Genomic DNA, 22,182 nt, shown 5'->3' with positions numbered 1-22,182 from the left:
GGCGAAAGATTTTCGTACATTTTCGGGGGATCGCGGAGGATGATGACCTTCTTGGCTGTCCTGTTGTTGTTGCTGTTGGTGGTGGTGTGTGCGAGCAGCACCACTGGAAGCGATGACGGAGGAGCTGGGGAGGAAACCGTGTTTGAGCTCACACCAGAGACTGCGACACCATCAAGAGTGGAAGAACTCGTCCACCAAGGGATTCCATTCGTCATTCGAGGTGTGGGTTTGTGTGCTGGTTTGTTTTGTTTGTGTTTGCATGTGTTGTATCATTTATCCCTTCATTTCAGTGACAGAACTCATTTGGCACGTTGCTTATACTGTGATACGTCAGGTGAGGCCTCCACTTGGCCAGCTGTAGGGAAATGGAACCTTGCGTGGCTGAAAGCCAAGTTTGGAAGACAGGTTCGCGCGCGTGTGTGTGTGTGTATGCGTGCGTGTGTGTGTGTATGCGTGCGTGTGCGTGTGTGTGTGTGCATGCGCGTGTGCGCGTGCTTGCGTGTGCGTGTGTGTGTGTGTGCATATGCGCGTGTGTGCATATGCGCGTGTGCGTGCGTACGTTTGCTTCCGACATATGAGCGAGGGCGCAGGGACAGCGTGGTGTTGGTAAGCGCGCTCTCATCAAAAGTGGACCGTCGCACGCGTCGATACAGGTGAAGAACCGGCACCCAGATCGAGGGGAGGCGCTGTTCGACGGGGATGGGACATTCGCTGGCTACTTTGACGTGAGCGACGAGGAGTGGGAGGCGTTCCTTGAGGCCTTTGAGGCCGAGGACGCGGGCCAGCCCAACATCGCCTGGCAGGTGAGTCTGCGACTGACGAGTGATACAAAGCGGTCATGGCGTTTGGGAGGAGAAGGCTTGGAATTGCATGGCATGCGTTCAAGCAAGGGGAGAAAAGGGCCATTGCCACTGCATGCCTAGCAAGACAGGAAGCCTGACAGAGACATCACACAACAACACAACAACACCATGTTCCGTGTGTTGGTGTCACTGCGATGCTTTTCAGTGCCGCAATGCATCCGCGTCGGAGCAGCTGCGTGAAGACTACAAGCTGCCGCGCCCACTCGCTGGTCTTGGCCAGGATGCGGGCGACTATGTGAGCGAGCACGGGGCACGGGAAACGCTGTTTTTCGCACTGGAGAAAGGGGAGGGGCGCGAGCCTCATATTGACTACAGCTGCAACAGCGCGTGGAGTGCACAGATCCAGGGCGAAAAGGAATGGAGATTATGGCCACCTGACCACTGCCAGAGTAAGTATCCTAGTCCGTCGCACGCGCACCCGATGTACTCTTGTCTATGAGCAGCCGCTGTACAATTTGCGCTTCCTGTTCTCGGTGTGCTTGTTGTTTCTGCGCCTGCATCTGTCACACAACTCATCCTTTTCTCCCTGATCCCTTCACTTTGCTGCCCCCTTCACCAACACCACCAACACCACCAACGTCCAACGTCCAACGTCCAACCAACCCACCAGATCATTTGTTTACGGAGGGCCAGGCGGAGGATGCGCCCGCGTGCACGCGGGCGCAGCCATTGCGGGTTGTGCTACGGCCTGGCGATGTGCTGTTCTGGTACCCCGGCTGGATGCACGCCACACGGGCAATTGCTGCGCCAAGCCTTGGCCTCTCGCGCGAGTTCTTCACGCCGCTGCCGCGCGTCATGCTGGCAGAGCACGATGCGATCTACAGAGCGCACAGCGCCGCGCGCGCCAGCTACACCCGCTGCTTCAAGGTGCATGTGTTTGTGTGTGTCTTGTGTGTCTTGTGTGTGTGTGTGTGCGTGTTTGTGCGTACGTGTCGCTGTGCCTATGTGCTTGTGTGAGTGTTCTTTGGAGGCGACGGTGTATGGAGAGCGATAATCCTGCGACATACACTCACACCCATGCTCATGTAATGATCCACTGCCACAGTTGTGGCACGATGCAAGCGGCAAGTACGCTGGCGAACAGGCGAGCGAGAATGACAGGAAAGGACACAACTAGCGTACATGCATGACACGTATGCATGCGTTCATGTGTACGTGTTCATGTGTGAGTGAATGTTGCATATTTGCTCTTGGCTCAGGACAATGTGGACGGTTACGTTTAATGTATTGGTTTTGGGGGTTGGGGTTGGAGGGCAACATTAAACAACTGCCACGATTGTATCATGCATTCAGGGCGCGCGTCAGGCGCTGCGTGAACGACGCAAAGGAAAACCTGGCGACCCGTGTGAGCGTGCATGTGAGCGCGTGTGTGTGTGTGCGTGAGAGTGAATGTGTGTGTGTGTGTGTGTGTGTGTGTGTGTGTGTGTGAGCGCGTGTGCGTGCGTGTGTGTGTGTGTGTGTGTGTGTGTGTGTGTGTGTGTGTGTGAATGTGAGCGCGTGTGCGTGTGTGTGTGAATGTGAAGAGAGATAAAGAGAGATCCATTAGTATGCGGCAAAGCCAACCCCTCGATCGAGACATCAGAGCAGCAGCAGCAGCAACAAGCGTACTTGCTGACGACGTGCTGCTTGCAGTTGCTGGAGAGCTGGCGCACAAACGATTCATCCAGCATCTTCAGCATCGCCTGTGTGCATGCGTGCACATGTGTGTGCGCATGTGTGCATCGCATAAACGGGTGCAAACATGTTTCAGTCGACGGCAAGAGTGCGAAGGCTTCCAGGGGGGGGGGGACGCGAATGGTAGTGGGAGACATGAAGTTGCACCACACACACACACACACACACACACACACACACACACACACACACACACACACACACACACACACACACACACACACACACACACACACACACACACACGTGTCACCTTTCCAAACTCGGCGCTCGTCTGCTGGCAGAGGATTCCGGTGCTGTCCTTCGGCTCGTGTGTCGATGCAGACACAACCGTTTCAACAGGCCCTCCAGAGTTGACCTGCAGCGCGCAAAGCAATGATTGCATGTCGTCATGTTGGCGTGATGGCAGTGGTGATGAGTCGCTGTGATCTTTGCGACCTTGAATAAACCACAACAACACACACCAAGCAACAGCAAGCTTGAAGCTCTCTCTATCTATCTATCTGTCTGTCTGTCTCTCTGTCTGTCTGTCTGTCTCTCTCTCTCTCTCTCGCACACGTACACACACACACACATACACACGCACACACACACACATGTGCACCCGTGCGTTCAGGACAAACGGACCGCAATGACAGGTCGGCCCATGTACATGGCCTCGAGCGGCGTGATGCCAAAGTGCTCCCTGTCTGGCGTGTACACCAGACACGTGCACCGCAGCAGCAGCTGAACTTTGTCTGCGTCACTGAGTGTGCGTGTGTGGTGTGTTGTGTGTGTGTGGTGTGTGAGCGTTGTTTGAGCTTTGAGACACATGCGGGCACGCAAGTTTTACATCCGCGGACAGGCAAGCAAGCAAACACACACACACACGTACATGCATACAGACGCACACGCACACACATGTGCTCACGACAGCACGAAGGCCAACCTGAACGAGCGAATGAACGTGACGTGGTCTTGGATGTCGAGTGTTGTCGCCCGCGCCTTCAACTCGTCAAAGTAGGCCACGTTCTCCTGCAGGCGTGGATCATACCTGACAATTGGGTGGGGCGTGAGGTGGTGGGGCGGGAAGCACGAGGTGCATGGAAACCGGGTTCACTGGGCGAGCAAACAACCACGTTGACAGATACGCACGCGCACACGCACGCGCACACGTGTGCACGCACCCGCCAGCGAGCACGAGGTGCACGTCGTTCCATTCGCGTGCGCGGTCCGCACTCCTAAGTTCGTCCCTGAGCGCTGCCAGTGCATCGAGCGCAAGCGACAGGTTTTTCTTCCGCTCATAGCGGTTGATGGACAGAAACACGCGTGGGCGCATCGTGCCTGCAAGCTTGTTGGCGGCAGATGTGGAGAAGGACTGCCCACGGGAGGCATGGACCGGGTGGTTGAAGGTGTGGTAACATGAACAGCTTGGCTGGTGAATGGGCAGGAGCATACGAGGTTCTGCGTCACGCACACACAGACACACACAGACACACACAGACACACACAGACACACACCCACACACAGACACACACCCACACACAAACACACACACACACACACACACACACACACACACACACACACCCAGAAACACACATGCACGGACTTGGCCGTCGAAGGAGGAGAAGTTGAGGCTTGGGTAGACAACAAGCGGGTCGCGGGAGCGGAGAGAGGTGAAGGTCTGGAAGAAGGTCTGGCGCGTAAACATGCTGTTCACCTGTCGTTGACGTCACAGCAACGGCAGTCAGCACAAGCAAAGGGATGGACGGGGGGGGGCAGCACGGGGAATTGGATGAGCATCGAGGTGATCAGAGCAAAGACAGCTGGACAGACAGAAAACTGCGTGAAATGCAGTCACACCACCCACACACACCCACACACCCACACTCACACACTCACACACACACACACACACACACACGCACACACACACACACACACGCACACACACATACATGGCAGTACCATGATGACATCCGCCATGCCGGTTGTCGTCTCCTCGACATAGTCGATGGGGGCGCGGTAGAGCCTCTTGAGAAGCGTCTTGCGTTGTGTCAGGAGCTGTGCACCGTGTACGAGTTGGCAATGGGCAGTGCGTCAGTGATATGTGATGATGTTTGAGCCAACGTGCAGCTTCGGTTTCATCACACGAACCACATGCACCACATGCACATGCGCGCACTGGTTTTGAGGTGTACCATGTCGGGGAAGTGGCAATAGAAGAGCACTTTCGCCTTTGCGATGAGGTGGACAAACGGAATGCACGCAGCCACCTGCACATGACAGAAGATGTGTTCAGCAATCACATGAGCAGTCGGTGTGTGTGCGTGCGTGTGTGTGTATGGCATGCAGAGGAGCACAAGACTGCGCAGAGCACAGTCAACGAATTGATCACACACACACACAGACACACACAGACACACACACACATACAGACAGATACACACACACACACACATACAAAGACTGACTTGGTCAACAAAAGCAACATCGTAGGATGTGGTGAGGGAGACGGCGATGACGAGGTAGATCATGCGGAGGTATGCGAAGAAGGCGTGCAAACGGCCCATGCAGGACCGCGGAAGCCTGTGCGTAAGTGTGTCATGAAGGAATCAGCTTTGCACGTGCTTGTCCGTGAAGCCACTACACACGCACTACAACGCACCAAGAAAGGTCAAAACTTGCAGGCATCGGTACACACCAATCGCCGCGCACGATGACGTCGATTGTGCCATCCGCAGTTTCCGAGAAACACCGATGGGGCTCATGGTGTGCCGTGGCAATGGTGACGTTGTGCCCACGGCTCTGATACGCCAGCGCTGAACACCCCCGCGTGCATGAAGCCAATGAAACCAGCTCAGTCGTGAAGGTGGGCCAGTGGTGTTGGGTACAGCACTGCACACGACCAGGCAAGCGCTAGGCGCGTCCCCACAGGCGCCAAGCCACGCACACATGCGTGCTCAAACAGACATGCAAACACATTCACACCTGCATCGACAACGAGACGCTCTGCGCCCCCGATGCCCAGATCAGGATGGAAGAACACAATCTTCTTCTTTTCCTTGTGCCTTTGTGGACTCTGTGTGTTGGAGGGCGCCTTTGACGGCATGGCTGCTTATTTGCAGTAGCTTGCAGCAGTTGCTTGTTTGCAGTCAGGTAAGGTGTGTGTACTGTGCAGTTGCGTGTTCGTTGCGTATTCGTTGTGGAGTGTTTGCAGAGCAAGAGAGAGAGAAGGAGAGAGGGTGTGACACTGCTGTGATGCGAACGAGTGCATGCGACCTTCAAGAGTGTTGAGTGTTCATGAGCGCGTGAGTGGGGAGTGTGGAGTGTGGAATGTGAGCAGCAAGCCGCGACCGGCAAGTGCTTTGTCAGACAAGAAGTGAAGCAAGGAAAGAAGGAAAGCAGAGCAGCGAGCGAGGAAAAGAAAACAGAGGAGCAACGGAACATGGGAAAAAAAAAGCAAAAGAAAAAAAAGATGTGACCATGCAGGGACTCGAACCCCGAATCTCCTGATCCGTAGTCAGGCGCCTTATCCAATTGGGCCACACGGCCATCTCAATTGCTTCTGCACGAAATTTTGCCTCATACAAAATACACCCCGCCCCAACAACAACAACACAACACCACAACACACAGCAACGTCTTCTCTCTCGTGCTGCACAACAAGCCAGTGCACAGCACCCCCTCACCCCAAGCAGCACAGCAGCAAGCAACAGAGACAGGCAGTGCGTAGTGTCACTCTGCGCTCCTGTCACTCAAGCACTCACCACACCACAAGACGAGACAGAGGCACAACAGCGTGACAGCGCAACAGAGAGCACACAAACAAGGACACGAAGCAACAGCCGAGCCACTTTGAACCACTGAACGATCCGCCTCTGCTCATCCAGTCATCCACACACCTACTCACACGTAAGCGCGTACACATCACAACAAGCCAACAGCACAACGTCGAAGCATCGAAGCGAACTTAGAAGCAAAGACAGGAGAGAAGACAGATAGATAGGTAGGAGAGGATGAATGCGAGCAGCAGCGGCAGCGGCAGCGGTGGCGGCAGCGGCAGCGCCCTCGCCAGCAGAACCGCCGCCCTTGGTGTCACCGCTGGCCACCACCAAGTGCACGAGGATGAGGACCAGCAGCACGAGGACGACCCCATCCTGCTCGAGCTGTCGCAGCTCTCCCAGCAACGGTGAGAATGAGAGGCGCGGGGGCAGGGGATCAGGGGAATTGGTGACTGGTGCCCGGAACATCTCAAACAGCCAAACAGCAAGCACAGCAAGCACAGCAAGGACAGCACCACACACCCTCTATCCTCAATCCTCTCAATCCACAACAAGAGACCCAGAGACCAGCACTCGATCTAGCTCACAACTCAACCACTGCACTGCAAGCACTGCGCACCACCGCCACCAACACGTCAAGTCAATCAATCCAGCTGTCACCTTTCCTTTGTTCCAGCAGATAATGGGCTTGCTGGCCATAACGTGCAGTGCACCAGTTGCCACCCATCTTCGTGGCCACACACGCGCGCACACACACACACACACACGCACCCTCTTCCACGCCGACGTGAATTGAAGCGTTGATAACATCCAAAGTCCCGTAGTGTGTTGGTGTTGTTGTTCTTGTCACCGCTCATCCGTCTACCCGCACAACACACACACACACACATGTGCACATGTACACCGCACACATATGCACACGCCTGCACACAGGGCGGCTGATCTGGCCCAGTTTCGATACACGCGCCAAACGCTCGAAGCTGGTGAGAGGAGGGGATGAAATTGTCGTTGGAATGGCGTGTGCACCAACAGAACACCGTCTCGGTAACATGGCAACGATGAAATGCACTGCAATGCACGCAACATCGCCCTCCTCCACCACAGCTCCAACTCATCATGCTGGATACAATTTGCTTGGTTGCCTCCACATTGATATTTGCGCTTCATGGTCGAGCATTTATTGGTGGCAGCGGCCTTGGTGTCAGGTCAGTGATCGAGACCACGATACCGGCAAGGAGTGAGGGACACTCACAACGCACAGAAACAGACGAACAGCAAGATACAGAGACACCAACAAAAAGAGGGTCAGCGGCGCAATTGTAACGGGTGCTCTTCAGCCATGAATGAGGGACAAGGTAACAACGCGCGTGCGAACCTCAGTAGCTCACTTGGACACGCGGAAAACAGACGCGCTCGAACGAACGAACGCGCGTGCATGCAGGCAAGCTGCCTCGCAGCCAAATAACAACAGTGCCGGATTTCTTCATCGGCGGTGGCAGAATTGAGCCTTAGTTGGAGATGGCGACCTGGGTCTTGGCCTTCTTGGCGCTCTGGGGTGGCTTGGGCACCTCGATGCGCAGCTGGCCGTTGTCGAACTTGGCCTTGACCTTGCTAGCGTCGACGCCCTCCGGGAGGCCGAAGCTGCGCTTGAAGGAGCCGTAGTGGCGCTCCACGCGGTGCACCTTGTCGTCCTTCTCCTCGTGCTTGCTCTTGCGCTCGCCGGAGACGGTGAGGACGTCGTTCTCCACCTCAATCTTGACGTCGTCCTTGGACATGCCGGGCGTGTCCATGGTGAAGATGTGGGCGTCCTTGCTCTCCACAATGTCGCAGGAGCCGAGCATGTTGAAGCGCTTCTGCTCCTCGCCACGGAAAGGGAACATGTCCCAGCTGTCGAAGAAGGGATCGCGGTACAGGGAAAGGCTCATCTTGGCGGTGGTGGCGGCTTGAGAGACTTGAGTGCCTGAGGGTACAAGGGTACTTACTGGTTGGCTTGGCTTGGCTTGGCTTGGCTTGGCTTCACTTGATGGGTCGATGAGAAAATGAACCACCTGCCACGATCGGCTTCACTTCAACCGGCGACACTGCGCGGACTTCTTCCTCTTGTTCCGTGGGTGGTGCAGAAGCAACATGGTGGTGGTTGTTGCCGATGTTTGATGCAGAAGCGACACCCGCAACGCCTTGATATGATGTGACATCCAGCAACATGAAGAAGTAACCAGAAACCAGAACACAACAGAAAGGTAATGCAAGCCCTTCGAATGAATGGCAAGTGCGAGCTGGCGAGGGAACGCACTGAAACAGTGCAGAAGCAACGTGCTGTCAATGTTGCCCTTTCCAATCTCAAACAACACACAGCCTACTCCCCATCAACAACACCTCGCTTGCAACGTCTCAACACTCAACAAACAAGCCACTGCTGCGCACTGGCTTTCTGTCAGCGAAATTGCTGGGAAGATTTCGTTGGTGATGCAATCTCACAACGGGGAAGAGGATCAAGCAAGAAGCAAGCAAGCAAGAAGGCGTTTGATTGGGGCACGAAGAAGAATGACGAATAAACGAACAGCAACGAGGCTGCGAGGAGGACTTAGCAGGAGCGCATGTTCGATGGACCGAAATGCGGCGAAGCAGGCGATGCACTGGATGACGTGTTTGCGTGCTGGCTTTGTTTCGAGGAGCATGGCTTCAAGCAAGGGGGAAGGAATACCAGGAGAGTGAGGCAGTTGACCGAGGTGACGAGGGTGTGGTGTGGATGCCTCGCTCAAAGGAAGATGTGGGTAGCGATGGAACTGTTTATGGAAGGAAGGGCATCGGTGCGAAGACAGGGGCGTGTGTATGGGATGGAAAAAGCAAGAGGCGCGTGAGGCGTTGTGAGGAGGAGTGTGCAGAGCACAAGCAGGGAATCGTGTATAACACACATCGCACACATCACAGCAAGAACGCAGAACGCAGAGAGAGAAGGAGGCAGTGACAGTGACGTGACAAGCAAAGAAGAGGAGGGAGGGGAAGCAGGGCAAAGCAAACGCCGTGCAGACTTGAAAAAGAGCACGCACACCAAGGTGCAGCCAACAAAAGGCAAGTGAGCACACAAGCAAGCAAGCAAACAGAACATGCAAGACATGCAGCTGCGCTGGTCAACCTGGAGCTGGAACACTGGAGTGATCCCTCCACCACCTCTTCCGCAATCATCGCTACACCCCCCCCCTCTCAATGACTCACTCATCGTCCCTCTGCAGCTCCTGCAGCTCGCGCAGGCGCAGCATCTCCACGATCGCGGCGCAGGACCGGCAGTTGCACCGCGTGGACGGCAGCATGGGCGGCTCCCCGCGCCGTGGCGTGACGGGCGTGTTGGGTGGCGCGCGCGTGCCTCCCCCAACCACCACCATGCCGCCCGTGTACTCGTGGCCGTCAATCTCAGTCCGGTTCCACACCTCGTGCAGGCGATTGGCATCACCATCGTCGCTGTTGTTGGTGCTTGGGGCGCGGTTACGGCGAACAATGGCGCGCACGGCAGAGCCGACAATGCGCAGGGCGCTGCTCACGCGCCGCACAATCGCCGAGCTGCGACGACGGCGCGGGCGGGGGCCAGCAGGAGCAGGTGCACCCGTTTCCTCGTCACGGCGGGTCACGGCAAGGAGATCCGTGTCTGTGACGCGGCAGGAGCGGCGGCCACCACCACGGGCAGCAGCGGGGCTGGACTCGGTGGCCGGGAGCGAGGGGCGGCGGCGGCGGCGCCTGGGCAAACGAAGCACGTTGTGCCAGGGGCCTGCAGGCATGCATTCATGCGAAGCAGCACAAGAGGAGGGGGAGAGTAATTGAGGGAGGGTGTGGAATGGATACATGCGTGCATGCATGCATGCAACAGCGAGAAGGCAGTAGCGGAATGAGACGTTGAATAAGCGATCGCGCACATGAATACATGCATACATGAGTGCCCAGCATGGGTGTGTGTGAGTGCGTCTGTGTGTATGTGTATGTGCAGATTCAGTGCGAAGTGCAGTGCATCATACGCATCCACATACACACACACACACACACACACACACACACACACACACACACACACACACACACACACACACACACACACGAAAACAGCCCCACCTTGCTGGCGGTCCTGGGTGCGTGCATGTACTCCTTTGGCTGGCTTGTCGCTGCGCGGGGCAATGCTGACACCCGTGCTCACCGTCAGGTCGACGGGGAAGGAGGAGGAGAGCTCTGGTGCAGGTGCAGGTGGTGATGGTGTGGGTATGGCCGTTGTGATGATGATGGTGGGTGGCGAGGATGGATATGATGGGCACAACAAAGCGAGATTGTGATCGCAAGCAAGCAAGGATGTGTGAATGAAGGAAGAGAAGAAAGTGGTGCAAATGTACAGAGCACACACGCACACGCACGCATGCAACGATGCACACACGCCAGCAAGCGCATGCACAGATGGCAACACACCGTCAACGGTGCAAGACATGCTTGGTTTGCTCGCTTCTTGGTGGAGATGGGAAGGGGTGAACGTGCCAGCAGGTGCGAGAGAGCGGTGTCAGATGTGTGGGTGTGCGGCAAGAGAAGAAAATGACCGTTGCGATGGGGAGGAAGAAGTAATACAGCAATGTAGCACGCCAGCCATACCCAAGCAGCCGCAGATAACGACAACAACACATAATAATAATATTTCGACAACACAAACAACGGCTGCGGCGCTGGCTTGCAAGCACAAAGAGAGTCAGAAGAGACGTGGGGGCGAGTGAAGGAGAATAGTCAAGTTGAGGACAGGGGGAGAGGAGGGCAGGAGAGGGGGAGAGAGGGAGAGAGAGAGAGAGAGAGAGAGAGAGAGAGAAGTGGCAATAGTGCAAGAGACAGACATGACAAACTTGAATTTGGCGGCTGAATGAGGCGTTAACGGTTGGGGCTGCGGCCGAAAGAAGGAAGAAGGAAGGAAGAAGAACGAGGAGACGAGAAGAAGGAAGGACGAACACGTGCATACGAACACGTGTACACATGGGCGTGCTTGCGCCTGTGCGCGTGTGGACAGCAAGTTATCGGCAGGAAGGCGGGCAACGTTGAAAGAACGATGAGGAAGGACGGGAAAAGTGTCACAGCAAAAGAGAAGAGCTGACAAACAGCACATCCAGTCATTGGTCAAATGACATTGGCGGGAATGGCGATGTGCATGTGCAGGGCCGCCACAAGTGCACCAGATGGGACAGCACGCATCACACGCATCATCGCCATGGATGCTGGTGCTGGTGGTGGGGGGAAGCGCAAATTGAGCAGGATGTCGGGGGATGTCTCACACCACACGTACACGAGCCCGCAAATTGCTCTGTGTGTGCATGTTTGTGTGATGCGAGTACGAGTGTGGTGTGAAATAGAAAGAAAGAAAGAAAGTGAGAAGCGGCAACCAAAGGAGAGCGTACAAGTGTGCTCGAAACAGACACACAATGTCTGAGGGACCACCGCCACCAAAACTATGGAATCCACAGCAGCATTGAGGAACCGCAAGTACACACACACAGACATGGACCGACAGGCACACACACACACACACACACACACACACACACACACAGACACAGACACACACACGCACAGACACACACACGTCGCAGCGACAACGTGCAAATCAGGGCTGGTTCGCATTCAGTCGTACCATGCACAGGGCGTGGTAGGTCGCGTCGGAAGCAAGTTTCCTGTCATTCATCCTCCACAGCCGTTCGTCTGTCCATCCGTCCGTCAGCACCCAGGTCCTTGAATGTGCTGAGAGTGCGGAGTGGCTGGTCCAAAAGTGCAACTTTGACAAATCATTGCGAACGCTGCCCAAATATGCAGAATTGACTGCAAGGGGCTGGAAAGATGTTTTTCCTCTGTTGGCCTCTGTTCTTGTGTGCGTGCGCTCCCCGCTTCCGCACCCCAAGCCAAGCCAAGCCAAGCCAAGCCACTGAACAACAAACCGAGGTCAGTGACGAGCCACGAGCAATGCTGGAACGGAACGGAACCAATGGTGCTTGTGCTGGTGATGCTGGCGGTGGAAAGAGAGAGAGAGAGGGGGAGAGAGGGAGGACGGAATGGCGAGCGTCCAATTGGTGGGGCCTGTCACGTTCACTGCTCCTCAGTCACCTCACATGGAACGAAACGTGGTTCACTGGTCTTGCTGCACAACGCTGAGGGTGGCCAGCCCTCTCACCACACAGGTGGTGGTGCATGCTGCGTTGCTGGGGTGTGAAGGAAGACGTGTGGTTGTAGTGGAGATTTCTGCTGCAGCGTCAGTGGGATTGTCTCACGTCAACGTGGACGAAGAAGAACAAGAAGAAGAAGAAGGAAAGAAGAACAAGAGGAAGGAAAGAAGCGAGTGGTGAGTGAGGGGAGAGGCGGAAGAAGCTGAGGAAGGAAGGAAGTGGAAGCAAGATTGTGTGGAGAAGCGGAAGGAGAATCACAACAACAGCCACAACAAGCAACAAGGCAAACAAACCTTTTGCTTCTTGTTGTTGGCTGCTTGAAGCGGTTACTGAAAAGTATAATAATCAACCTGCCACAAACGACAGCGAACAACAAAACAACAACCTTTGTCCTCCCCAACCAACCACCAAAGCTGCTGCTTGCTTGCTTGCTTGCTTGCTTGCTAGCTTGCTTGTGGCTGGGATTGTGTGAGCTGTGTCAGGTGTGTTGGTCGCTCACGGTCCCCCCCCACTGCCACTGCCGTTGCTGGTTGGTCGATTAAAGGTATACGCGTGTGTGCGTGTGTGTGGCGAAACAGCAGCGTGAGATGGTCACGCGTTCCACAGCCGCAGCCTTCGCGCTGTGGGCAGTTGCACTCGCGTTGGTCGTTGTGACTACTGTTGTTGAAGCCTCGAGCGAGAGATGCGAAGACAAGCTGTCCATTGCCATCGTTGGAAGCGGTGTCGGCGGCGCATTCACTGCGCACCACTTGCACAACGACCTCAACAAGCTGACGAATGGCGATGTAGTGATCGATGTGTTTGAACGGGAGAGTGGTGTTGGCGGTCGCCTGCAGAGCTTTGTCCACGACAACGCAAACAAGAGCCTCATTGAGATGGGTGGCTCCATCATCCACCGCAAGAATCAGTGAGTGTCTCTGAAATGCGCCTCGCTTGTTGTTTACATTGTGGTGGTACTCGGGTGACAGACTGTCCTATTTGATATTTCACCACTTTGTCAGCCTCACATTGTACTTGCCTTGGGTCACAGGTACATGTGGAACTTCACGGACACACTTGGCTTGACCGTTCAGCAGTCTGCGTATGGAGAGCACTCTGTTCTTGGTGTGTTTGATGGCGACAACATTATCTTCCAGACTTCCGAGTACGATGTGAGTGAGCCGATGTGCACCCACTTGCGTGGAGTGGCTGTGTGCGTGCCTTGTCGCTGCTTTGGCGTGGTCACCGAGTGCATGTGCGTGTGTGCTTGAGCGTTTGTGCTGTTTGTGCTGTTTGTGCTGTTTGTGCTGTTTGTGCTGTTTGTGCTGTTTGTGCTGTTTGTGCTGTTTGTGCTGTTGGTACTGTTGGCGCTGTTTGTGCTGCTTGTGCGCCGTGTGCGCCGTGTGCGCCGTGTGAGTTTGCCCTCTTGGTCTTTCTCCCCCCCTGTGCTGGGGAACAGATCGCGACCGTAACGCGACTGCGGTACATGGTCACTGCACGTTGACAGTGGGTGACGATCCTAAAGATGCTGCTGCGGTATGGGCTGAGTCCCTACCGTATGGACGGGGTGGTCAAGGAACTGCTGGACAAGTTTGATGGCATCTACGAAGCACAGCACCAACGTCCGTTGCTAGTCCGCAGTCGGGTGGGAGGGAAATAGGCTGGTGGTGCCCCGTGCTTTTGTGGGACTCGTGTGTTGTTGATGCACGGGCATGGGTCGTGGCTGTCTTCTCTTGCCATGACAAGACCGACTGTGAGTTGATGATCTTCCTCGCTGACGAACGACGTTCATCTTGGGTGTGATCAGGATTGGTGTTTGATACCGTGGATTCGCTGCTGTCACATGTTGGTCTCTACGATTTGACACAACAGGATCTCAGGTTTGCTTTGATTCGCACGCGTGACGTCGCAAGCAGCAGCGTTTTGTCTTGCGTGCACCACGTCCCGAAGTCATGCTCGCCAATGATCGTGAATCACACCACATCATGCATCTACGTGTATGTGTGTGCACATGTGCATGTGTGTGTGTGACTTCGTGCATGTGTGTGTGTGTGTGTGTGCTGCCAGGTCGTACCTTCGCGACCAGGGGATTGGCGATCTTCTTGCCGATGAGCTCGTCGTTGGAATCATGCGCACAAACTACGGCCAGGTGCAATGCAATGTGGTGTCATCGTGTGTCATGGCTCAATGTTTGTGACCAAGTGTGTTGTGCTTGTACAACACGCCAAACCCGCAGCCCCGTCATGCCCAATCGCCTCATACTTGTTGTTGTTGTTGCTGCTGCTGCTGCTATTGCGTATTCATGTGCTCATGTGTTCGTGTTTTCATGTGTGTGTGTGTTGATAAGGATCTGAACATGAATGCGTTTGGCGGTGCTGTCTCGCTTGCTGGCGCATCTGAACACCTGTGGGCCATCGAAGAGGGGAACAATCGAGTGCGTATCGCTTCCCAACGGCCGCGTGTGTGCGTGCGTGTGCGTGTGCGTGTGTGTACGTGTGCGTGTGTGTACGTGTGCGTGTGTGTGCGCGTATATCTGTGAATACATGTGTGTGTGTGTGTGCATGTGCGTGCCCTCTTTTTCTGGCCATACTCACCTGTATTTATGCTTATTGTGGGCGGCATGCTCGTCCTTTTCTGGCCAGATGTGTGCCCGGCTTCTGGACAATCCATCCACACACGTGCACTTGAATACGCACGTGGACCGCATCGTGACACAATCTGGCGGCAACCCAACCATCACAACCACAACCAACGAAGGAGGTGGGCGCCTTGTTCGTGTGCATGGATCTCATGTGATGCTCTCAAGTTGTTGTGTTCTGTGCTCTGTCGACAAACGTACCACCGCATAGTTATGCACGTGCACGTTGAAGACGTCACACAAGCATGCTCGCCTCTCGTACTCACAATTACACACACACACACCCATCTTGCATGCGTGTACGCACACAAACATACATGCACGCGCACATGTGCCATTGCGTGAAGCAGAGACGCACACGCGCGAGTACGATGCAGTTGTGATTGCGACACCACTGGAGACAGGGAGCATCGAGCTGAGCGAGGACATGGTGCGCTGATTTTGTGCGAGAGGTGAATTGCACTTGCACGCGAAGATTTCAAAACTACCACCACGCACACACTCACTCACATACACACACACACATACTCTCACTCACACATACACACACGCATCCTCTTGCCCTCTCTGGACAGCAATCGCGGGTTGCTGCGCGGAAGATGCACACGACTGTGGCGACGTTTGTTGAGGGAACATTGAACTCGTCATACTTTGGACTGCGCGAGGACCACCGCGTCCCAGCTGTCATTCTCACCGTCGAGAAGGACACCATCCCCATCAATTGCATCGGTACGAGCACGTGTGTTGTTTGTTTGTTGGTTGGCATGGTTGCGTTGGTGGTTGCGTTGTGGTGGGGTGTATTTCATTTGGGTGGCGGTGATGGAAGCGATCAGGTGAGACGAGTTGGGTTTGTGGTGTTTCATGTCATCGACCTCAGCATGTTCGTTCGTTTCCCATCTCTGCGGCCGTTCAGCGAATGTTGCGACAGACGAGAGGAAACAGAACAACGCTGGTCTCTTCAAGGTGATATTGAGCGCATCAGCACGATCGTCATTGGTGTCTCAGCTGTGACCTCTTTCCATGCCTCTATGGTTGCCATGGTTGCCATTGCACACAACAACAACAACATCATCATCATCATCATCAACAACAACAACAACAACAACAACAACAACAACAACAACAACAACAACAACTTCAACAACAACAACTTAAACAACAACAACTTAAACAACAACAACAACAACTTAAACAACAACAACCACCACCACATCAGATCTTTTCCCGCCGGCGCCTGGCCCGGGAGGAGCTGGATTTGTTTCTGCTTGACATCAAGGAGGACTCCATTCGTGAGGTGGACTGGAAGGCCTATCCGAAATTCGCCCCACCCGAGCAATTCACACCGTTTGTTCTCGGCGAAGGTGTGTGCAGCGTTGCAAGCGCGAGACGGCGGCGTGTGCGTGCATCGCTGTGTGAATGCATGGTTGTGTTGTTGTGTGGTGGCTTTTGTGGTTGCGCGTTTGTGCACTGACTTTGACACAGTTTATACATTGCGCTGTGCTCTGTCCGTGCCCCCTCCTTCCTGCTTTTTTTTTCTCACTCCCGTGCACGCGTATGCATGTGTTGTTATCATCCTATCACGCAGCGAGTAACACATCTCATCCTTGTTCGTGTTCATGTTTGTGACCACCACGGCCGACCACTGCTGTCACTGCGTGCGTGTATGCGCTCACGTGTCAGGCGTGTTTTATCCCAACGCCATTGAGAACTCGGCCTCTGCGATGGAAATGTCGGCCATCGCTGCAAAGAACGCAGCCCTGCTGGTGGAGAAGCACATGCGGCGCAAATGCTTGCAGGCAACCGACGAGGACGATGCTGAGAAAGAGGAAGAAATGGAAGAAGACCAAGCAGCAGCAGCAGCAGCAGCGACAGACGATAACACTGGCAATGGATCCGAGGTGACCAGTGGTGGCGATGGCACGGACAATGCTGGTGGTGCTGTTGATGGTGGCGATGATGGCGATGATGGCAATTATGGCGGTAGCACCAGATCTGATGATGAAGGAGCAGCAGCAGCCCCAGAGAGCCCCGAGACAGCGCACGACAATGACGACGACCACCACAACGACAACGACCAGCAGCAACATGACGAGACAGAGGAGCAGACGCGCGAGGACCGTGAAGTCAAGGGCAGCGAAGGTGATGATGATGATGCTCGTGGAGACGAGGATGGTGGTGAGGACGTGGAGGCGGACGCCGAAGACTCGAGCGGAGACGAAGACAGCACCGACAATGACGACAACGATGACAACAATGACAATCAAGATGACGGTCACCACCACCACCACGACGACGACCACCACGACCACCACCATCATCATCATCACCATCACCATCACCATGATCAGGACCATGGTGAAGAGCATCTGGTGCACGCTGGTAGGCGGCGGTACACAGCAGAGATGAACACGGACACCGACGCTGCTGTCGACGGCGATGACAACCAAGCTGGTGGTGATGGTGATGGTGGTGCATCGAGCCATCACGACATTCCCGTGATTCCGCAGCCAACGCAGCGCCGGCGGCCACTCAACTGATGCTCATGCATGTGCTTTTGTGTGTACGTATGTGTGTGTATGGGTGTGTACGTGTGTACGTGCGTGTATGCGTGTGTATGTGGTTTTGTGCATGCACGTGTGTGTGTGTGTGTTGCTGCGAATACATTTGTTGCGGACAATGATGAACTCGAGTTGACACGATGGAATGCATCGCTTTCGCGGAGAACAACAGCAGCAGCAATACTGGTGCACAAGCAGGAGAACGAAAGTCGATGAAACACAAAACAAGAATGCACATGCATGCAATTCATGCACATGGTGGAGGAGGGAGTGGTTGTTCATTAACGCACGTGCAGGAGGGGGGGGGGGCGAGCGTTGAAGATGAGCAAGATACGTACACGCAGGGGAAACATGGAGTGATGGGGATGGTGCGACACTGCTGATGCAGTGTGTGACAACGAACAAACAATACAAGGCCAACAAACAGCGACAGACATGGCTTGCGATAGTGTGATTGTGCGTGTGTGATTGTGCGTGATTACGCGCAGGAGCAGGACGCCATGTCGTCAATCTCCAAATCGGGACAGTACTGCAGAAATGCATGCAAGCAAATTAGGTTGGAGGTGGACGAAAGGAGGGGCGTGATGTGGCACGTGAGCTGATAAACAACCAAAAAAGGCACAGCGAGAGCAAGAACAGTGGCATGGGACGTGTGTGTTGGTACCGAGCGCATGGAGGAACTGATGCACAGGAACATCAGAGTTCACTTACAGTCGTTGAGAGTTCAACCAACAGCGGACCGTCGTCCTGTGGCGACAACCCTGTTGTTCGCACACGCATACAATAGAGAGACAGCACGACGGGTGGCTCGGTGAGGGATGTAAGTTTCAGACCCAAGTGGTCAAGCAATTGCGTGGGAGTGAGCTCGTTGTGTGGCACATTGCCTGCAAGCATCCGTACCAACGGCGATTACGTCCTCCTTTGTGATTCTTCGATCTGGCCGTGCGGACGCAGCTTCCAATGCAGCGAAAATGCGGTTGTTCATCTCAGCAAAAAACCTGCGAACGCACACACACACACACACAATCACGTCAGTGAACTGTAGTTCTGTGCGTGTGCGCGCGCACATGCGATAATATACACGCGCACACATGCGCGTGTGTGTACATCCTCAACCTGCCACCACACCAACACACAACACCACAACATTGCATCACCTGATGTAGCAGTCCTCCTGGCTGTAAAACTGCTTCTCCGAGTTCACGGAAATGTGCGGATCTGATGGCGACAGCATCAGTCTGCTCATGCACACGCGAAGCAAGGTGGTGGAGGTGGTAGTCGTGGTAGAGGGAGGGGGTGAAGGTGGTGGTGGTGAGTAGGAAGGCAAGGGAGGCGGTGGTGATCAGCTGGGCATTCGCGCACATTATGTGCATGGGTTTATGCCATGTGTGTGTGTGCGTGCGTGCGTGCGTGGGAGGCAACAGAGCCCTGTAGTGCAAGTACAAGTGCACGCACCGCTTGTAGCGGTCCTTGTCTGCTGCCGTGAGTTTGAGGAGCGAGCCGACATTCGCACCAGGCAGCATCTGGTACAGATTCGGGAGAAGACAGGTTGGTAGGGTGATGTAACGGTATTGTGATGGACAGATGGGGTGTGAAGAGAATCAAGAATGGTAATGGTCAGGCGGACGTGCAAAGACAGGCAGACGGAAAGACTGTGAAAACCTTCAAACACACATAATCGACAGCACACACACACACACACGTAGACACATAAACACATACGCACACACGCACACACATTAACACACACACACACACACACACACACACACACACACACACACACACACACACGAGCACAAATGTCACGGCACCTTGTCATCTGGAAACACAAACGCGTCAAAGAGGGAGGTCTTGAGCTCAAAGACCGTTTCCGTGACGCAGCAGATGTAGTTTGAGTGGGTTGACATCCACGGAATGTCCGAGAGATTTGCATACAGGAACGGGCGCGCTTGCGTGTGTGCAAACGACGCGATTGTGTGGGAGCCCAGGGCGCAGCACGCATACACTGCGCGTTGGTGGTGGTGAAGGCGATGGTGGTGATGACGATGGTGAGAAGGCATGTGGTGTCAATCTATGGTTCGCATGTACATTCGTGAGTGTGTGCATGTGAACGAGGCAGTGGCGGTGGGCAACTGCGTGCAGCAGCACCAGTTTGCGCGAGTGAGAGATCGTGTGTGCCAAGGTGCATGCTGCCTGCGCCCACCTTGCTGGCACTGCGGATCTACGGGCGGGGAAGTGAGAAACATCACACGCTTCTGCAGCAGAACCTGTGACAGTGACAAACAGATGAAATAGATGGATGGATGGATGGATGGGTGGATGGAGTGGGGTTGGTGGTTCGATAAGTGGGTGATGTATTGGTTGCTGTGTACTGCAATGAAGAGGAGGAGGAGGATGAAGAAGAAGACAAGCGCTATCTGATGCAAACTGCAACCAGCACTGCCACCACCAGCAGCAACCACAGCCGTCGTGACTGTTGAGCGCCGACCAGTTTCCAGAGGATCATGATTCGACGACCAAAGCGGCGGACGAGCTCAGACAGCGATCCTTCCTCGTGCCGCAACTGCAGGCCGTCGTGGTCACGGCGATGGTGGTGGTGATGATGGTGGTGGTGGTGGTGGTGAATATAAAGGGGAAGAAGCGACAGCGCAGATTACGCGGTGCCAACAGCGACTCACACATACAGAAGCAGCCAAACAGCCAAACAGCCATGCAGCCATGCACAAGACGTACGACGAGGATCTGGTTTGAGTGCTCGGCCTCGCGGACGACCGAGCGGTCAAGATTCCACACGGGCGAGCGCACCTCAACCACCCGCGCACCCGCACTACACGCACACATATGGGGACACATGCATGCACATGCGTACACAGGCACATGATGGTCATTGTGTGAGATGGCAGAAAGACAAGGAATGGAAAGCACGAACACACGTACACACACACAGACACACGTACACACACACACACACACACACAGACACACGTACACACACACACACACACACACACACACACAGACACACGTACACACACACACACACACACACACACACAACAACAACAACAACAACAACGCACGCTTGATCGTTTGTTGCTTCTGCTGCCTTTTGGTCCTCAAAGTACTGTTTGAGTTCGCTGTAGTCGTCATCGTCAGTCACGAGGTGTTTCTGCATCAGGGGGCACCACATGACATAAGCACCGTGTGGTTGTGAATTGTGAATGGGCACATCGCTGGCAAGCACCGCTGTGTGTTCTGCGCAACGACAGACACAAAGGCGCTCGGATAACCACACCCACACACACACACACACACACACACACACACACACACACACACACACACACACACACACACACACACACACACACACACACACACCTACCTGGCATTGATCCCTGAGGAAGCTGCGATGGCGATGAAGGAAATCCGGAGATGTGCAGACAACACCGACACTGCACGCGCGCAGCCCTCGGGCAGCCTGGGCATCTTTGATGGTCTTGAAGCAACTCACCATGTACATCCCTTCAGCCAAGAACCCATACCTGCAAAACCAGGTTATGGTGTGTGGGGGTGGCGCATTGTGGTGTGAAGTGTGTTGGATTCAGCGCGTGTGTAAAGGAACCACGATGCGCCAAGCGCAAGCATGAACACCACGAAGATGATGAGACACACTCAACAGCCATCCGTCTCCCCCTCGTTCCTCCTTTATCCCTCTGTGCACATGTGTGTGTGTGTGTGTGTGTGTGTGTGGGAAATCAACTCACGGAAAGTCTTCCAATACGGAGTGTGATCCCGATGGCATGGCCTGATACAAACGCACAGGACCGGACACCAAACAAGCGATCACCACACGATGTTGATTATCAGCAAGCAAGCAATGATGAGCCAACCCATCCACACACACACACATACATACACACGTGCACACACACACATACACACGTGCACACACACATGCGCACAGCGACAGCGACAACATCATCATCAACAGCAGCAGCGGCGTACCTTGAACTCCACGAAGGGCAGCTCAACGTCGTTTGGATATTGCCATCTCAGGGAGTTGCCTTGTCATAGGAAACAGATCAAAAGTGCAAGCACCGCCCCCGCCACAACCCGCGTTTGGTGAGTGTGCCACCCACTCTCACAAGACATATCAGCACGCGGCACGCGCTGCGCATGCCTGGATGAGTGTGTCCGCCCCACGTTCCACGTTGATCCATCATCGCACACAAGCCACAACACAGCCCAACAACCCCAACCATAACACACACGACAAGCGCACAGACAAGCCACCACCACCACCAACACCTCCTATTTGCACCCCCCTCTCACCACATCATGTGTCCCACTCACCTTTGAGCGCGTCAAAGTCGACCACAAACACGGCCACGACCTCTGTCTTCGCTTCCATCGCGCTGCTCGTCGGCTGCTGGTGATGACGATGATGTGTTGTTGTTGTTGCTGTGCTGTTTGTGAGCGGTATCCAATCGTTGCCGATAATTCGCCATGAAATTGATTACTTTTCA

The 22,182-nt window shown here is 54.7% G+C and overlaps 7 protein-coding genes and 1 non-coding gene across 8 annotated transcripts; 3 read left to right on the top strand and 5 right to left on the bottom strand.

The window, feature by feature from the left end:
* Position 1: 1 nt before the first annotated feature.
* On the top strand, positions 2 to 2,010 carry PTSG_07165 (uncharacterized protein). The gene is made up of 6 exons (XM_004992529.1): positions 2 to 220; positions 335 to 405; positions 654 to 803; positions 1,009 to 1,252; positions 1,474 to 1,730; positions 1,909 to 2,010. Exons 1-6 carry the CDS (start codon positions 40 to 42, stop codon positions 1,978 to 1,980), a joined length of 975 nt encoding a protein of 324 aa, XP_004992586.1. The 5' UTR covers positions 2 to 39; the 3' UTR covers positions 1,981 to 2,010.
* On the bottom strand, positions 1,925 to 5,965 carry PTSG_07164 (alpha-1,3-mannosyltransferase ALG2). Its single transcript, XM_004992528.1, has 12 exons — positions 5,512 to 5,965; positions 5,225 to 5,342; positions 4,995 to 5,109; positions 4,722 to 4,796; positions 4,489 to 4,584; positions 4,130 to 4,240; positions 3,704 to 3,894; positions 3,466 to 3,570; positions 3,165 to 3,282; positions 2,791 to 2,895; positions 2,472 to 2,545; positions 1,925 to 2,196 (listed from the first exon to the last, which is right to left on the bottom strand). The coding sequence occupies exons 1-12, from the start codon at positions 5,630 to 5,632 to the stop codon at positions 2,145 to 2,147; spliced, it is 1,281 nt and encodes a 426-aa protein (XP_004992585.1). The 5' UTR covers positions 5,633 to 5,965; the 3' UTR covers positions 1,925 to 2,144.
* A 36-nt stretch (positions 5,966 to 6,001) lies between these two features.
* PTSG_20126 lies at positions 6,002 to 6,075 on the bottom strand. Its single transcript has one exon. It is a non-coding gene; the product is annotated as a tRNA-Arg (tRNA).
* Positions 6,076 to 6,539: 464 nt separating this feature from the next.
* Positions 6,540 to 7,305, top strand: PTSG_07163 (uncharacterized protein; the record flags this gene model as incomplete). The annotated part of the gene is made up of 2 exons (XM_004992527.1): positions 6,540 to 6,712; positions 7,239 to 7,305. The coding sequence occupies 2 exons, from the start codon at positions 6,540 to 6,542 to the stop codon at positions 7,303 to 7,305; spliced, it is 240 nt and encodes a 79-aa protein (XP_004992584.1).
* A 156-nt stretch (positions 7,306 to 7,461) lies between these two features.
* PTSG_07162 (heat shock protein) lies at positions 7,462 to 8,306 on the bottom strand. The gene has a single exon (XM_004992526.1). It carries the CDS (start codon positions 8,228 to 8,230, stop codon positions 7,814 to 7,816), a length of 417 nt encoding a protein of 138 aa, XP_004992583.1. The 5' UTR covers positions 8,231 to 8,306; the 3' UTR covers positions 7,462 to 7,813.
* Positions 8,307 to 9,082: 776 nt separating this feature from the next.
* On the bottom strand, positions 9,083 to 12,720 carry PTSG_07161 (uncharacterized protein). The gene is made up of 4 exons (XM_004992525.1): positions 11,950 to 12,720; positions 10,752 to 11,622; positions 10,407 to 10,520; positions 9,083 to 10,068 (listed from the first exon to the last, which is right to left on the bottom strand). Exons 2-4 carry the CDS (start codon positions 10,768 to 10,770, stop codon positions 9,518 to 9,520), a joined length of 684 nt encoding a protein of 227 aa, XP_004992582.1. The 5' UTR covers positions 10,771 to 11,622; positions 11,950 to 12,720; the 3' UTR covers positions 9,083 to 9,517.
* Positions 12,721 to 12,825: 105 nt separating this feature from the next.
* On the top strand, positions 12,826 to 17,817 carry PTSG_07160 (uncharacterized protein). Its single transcript, XM_004992524.1, has 12 exons — positions 12,826 to 13,382; positions 13,506 to 13,626; positions 13,962 to 14,076; positions 14,262 to 14,334; positions 14,522 to 14,603; positions 14,802 to 14,888; positions 15,097 to 15,214; positions 15,443 to 15,522; positions 15,668 to 15,821; positions 16,006 to 16,055; positions 16,309 to 16,453; positions 16,773 to 17,817. The coding sequence occupies exons 1-12, from the start codon at positions 13,063 to 13,065 to the stop codon at positions 17,627 to 17,629; spliced, it is 2,202 nt and encodes a 733-aa protein (XP_004992581.1). The 5' UTR covers positions 12,826 to 13,062; the 3' UTR covers positions 17,630 to 17,817.
* Positions 17,656 to 22,152, bottom strand: PTSG_07159 (uncharacterized protein). Its single transcript, XM_004992523.1, has 14 exons — positions 22,010 to 22,152; positions 21,662 to 21,720; positions 21,421 to 21,461; positions 21,039 to 21,198; positions 20,734 to 20,822; positions 20,387 to 20,480; positions 20,142 to 20,216; positions 19,857 to 19,920; positions 19,465 to 19,658; positions 19,106 to 19,173; positions 18,808 to 18,888; positions 18,551 to 18,648; positions 18,362 to 18,411; positions 17,656 to 18,179 (listed from the first exon to the last, which is right to left on the bottom strand). Exons 1-14 carry the CDS (start codon positions 22,065 to 22,067, stop codon positions 18,129 to 18,131), a joined length of 1,182 nt encoding a protein of 393 aa, XP_004992580.1. The 5' UTR covers positions 22,068 to 22,152; the 3' UTR covers positions 17,656 to 18,128.
* Positions 22,153 to 22,182: the final 30 nt, after the last annotated feature.

Source organism: Salpingoeca rosetta (assembly GCF_000188695.1).
Source record: "Salpingoeca rosetta unplaced genomic scaffold supercont1.16, whole genome shotgun sequence".
NCBI classification, from domain to species: Eukaryota; class Choanoflagellata; order Craspedida; family Salpingoecidae; genus Salpingoeca; species Salpingoeca rosetta.
Note: the sequence above shows the minus strand (reverse complement) of the source record. Positions and strands in the feature narration are given on the sequence as shown.

Excerpts from the sequence above, each read along its gene's own strand:
- PTSG_07165 (XM_004992529.1), top strand. The coding sequence starts at position 40 with ATGATGACCTTCTTGGCTGTCCTGTTGTTGTTGCTGTTGGTGGTGGTG. Across the intron at positions 406-653 it reads AAGCCAAGTTTGGAAGACAG|GTGAAGAACCGGCACCCAGA; the intron begins GTTCGCGCGCGT and ends GCGTCGATACAG. Across the intron at positions 1,731-1,908 it reads GCTACACCCGCTGCTTCAAG|TTGTGGCACGATGCAAGCGG; the intron begins GTGCATGTGTTT and ends CCACTGCCACAG.
- PTSG_07164 (XM_004992528.1), bottom strand. The coding sequence starts at position 5,632 with ATGCCGTCAAAGGCGCCCTCCAACACACAGAGTCCACAAAGGCACAAG. Across the intron at positions 3,571-3,703 it reads CACCTCGTGCTCGCTGGCGG|GTATGATCCACGCCTGCAGG; the intron begins GTGCGTGCACAC and ends CCCAATTGTCAG. Across the intron at positions 2,197-2,471 it reads AAGCAGCACGTCGTCAGCAA|GTTTTCCTTTGCGTCGTTCA; the intron begins GTACGCTTGTTG and ends ACGGGTCGCCAG.
- PTSG_07162 (XM_004992526.1), bottom strand. The coding sequence starts at position 8,230 with ATGAGCCTTTCCCTGTACCGCGATCCCTTCTTCGACAGCTGGGACATG.
- PTSG_07161 (XM_004992525.1), bottom strand. Across the intron at positions 10,069-10,406 it reads CACCCAGGACCGCCAGCAAG|GCCCCTGGCACAACGTGCTT; the intron begins GTGGGGCTGTTT and ends GCATGCCTGCAG.
- PTSG_07160 (XM_004992524.1), top strand. The coding sequence starts at position 13,063 with ATGGTCACGCGTTCCACAGCCGCAGCCTTCGCGCTGTGGGCAGTTGCA. Across the intron at positions 15,822-16,005 it reads CATCCCCATCAATTGCATCG|CGAATGTTGCGACAGACGAG; the intron begins GTACGAGCACGT and ends GCGGCCGTTCAG. Across the intron at positions 16,056-16,308 it reads ACAACGCTGGTCTCTTCAAG|ATCTTTTCCCGCCGGCGCCT; the intron begins GTGATATTGAGC and ends CCACCACATCAG.
- PTSG_07159 (XM_004992523.1), bottom strand. The coding sequence starts at position 22,067 with ATGGAAGCGAAGACAGAGGTCGTGGCCGTGTTTGTGGTCGACTTTGAC. Across the intron at positions 20,217-20,386 it reads ACTCAAACCAGATCCTCGTC|TTGCGGCACGAGGAAGGATC; the intron begins GTACGTCTTGTG and ends GACGGCCTGCAG. Across the intron at positions 18,180-18,361 it reads TGGTTGAACTCTCAACGACT|TACTGTCCCGATTTGGAGAT; the intron begins GTAAGTGAACTC and ends GCATTTCTGCAG.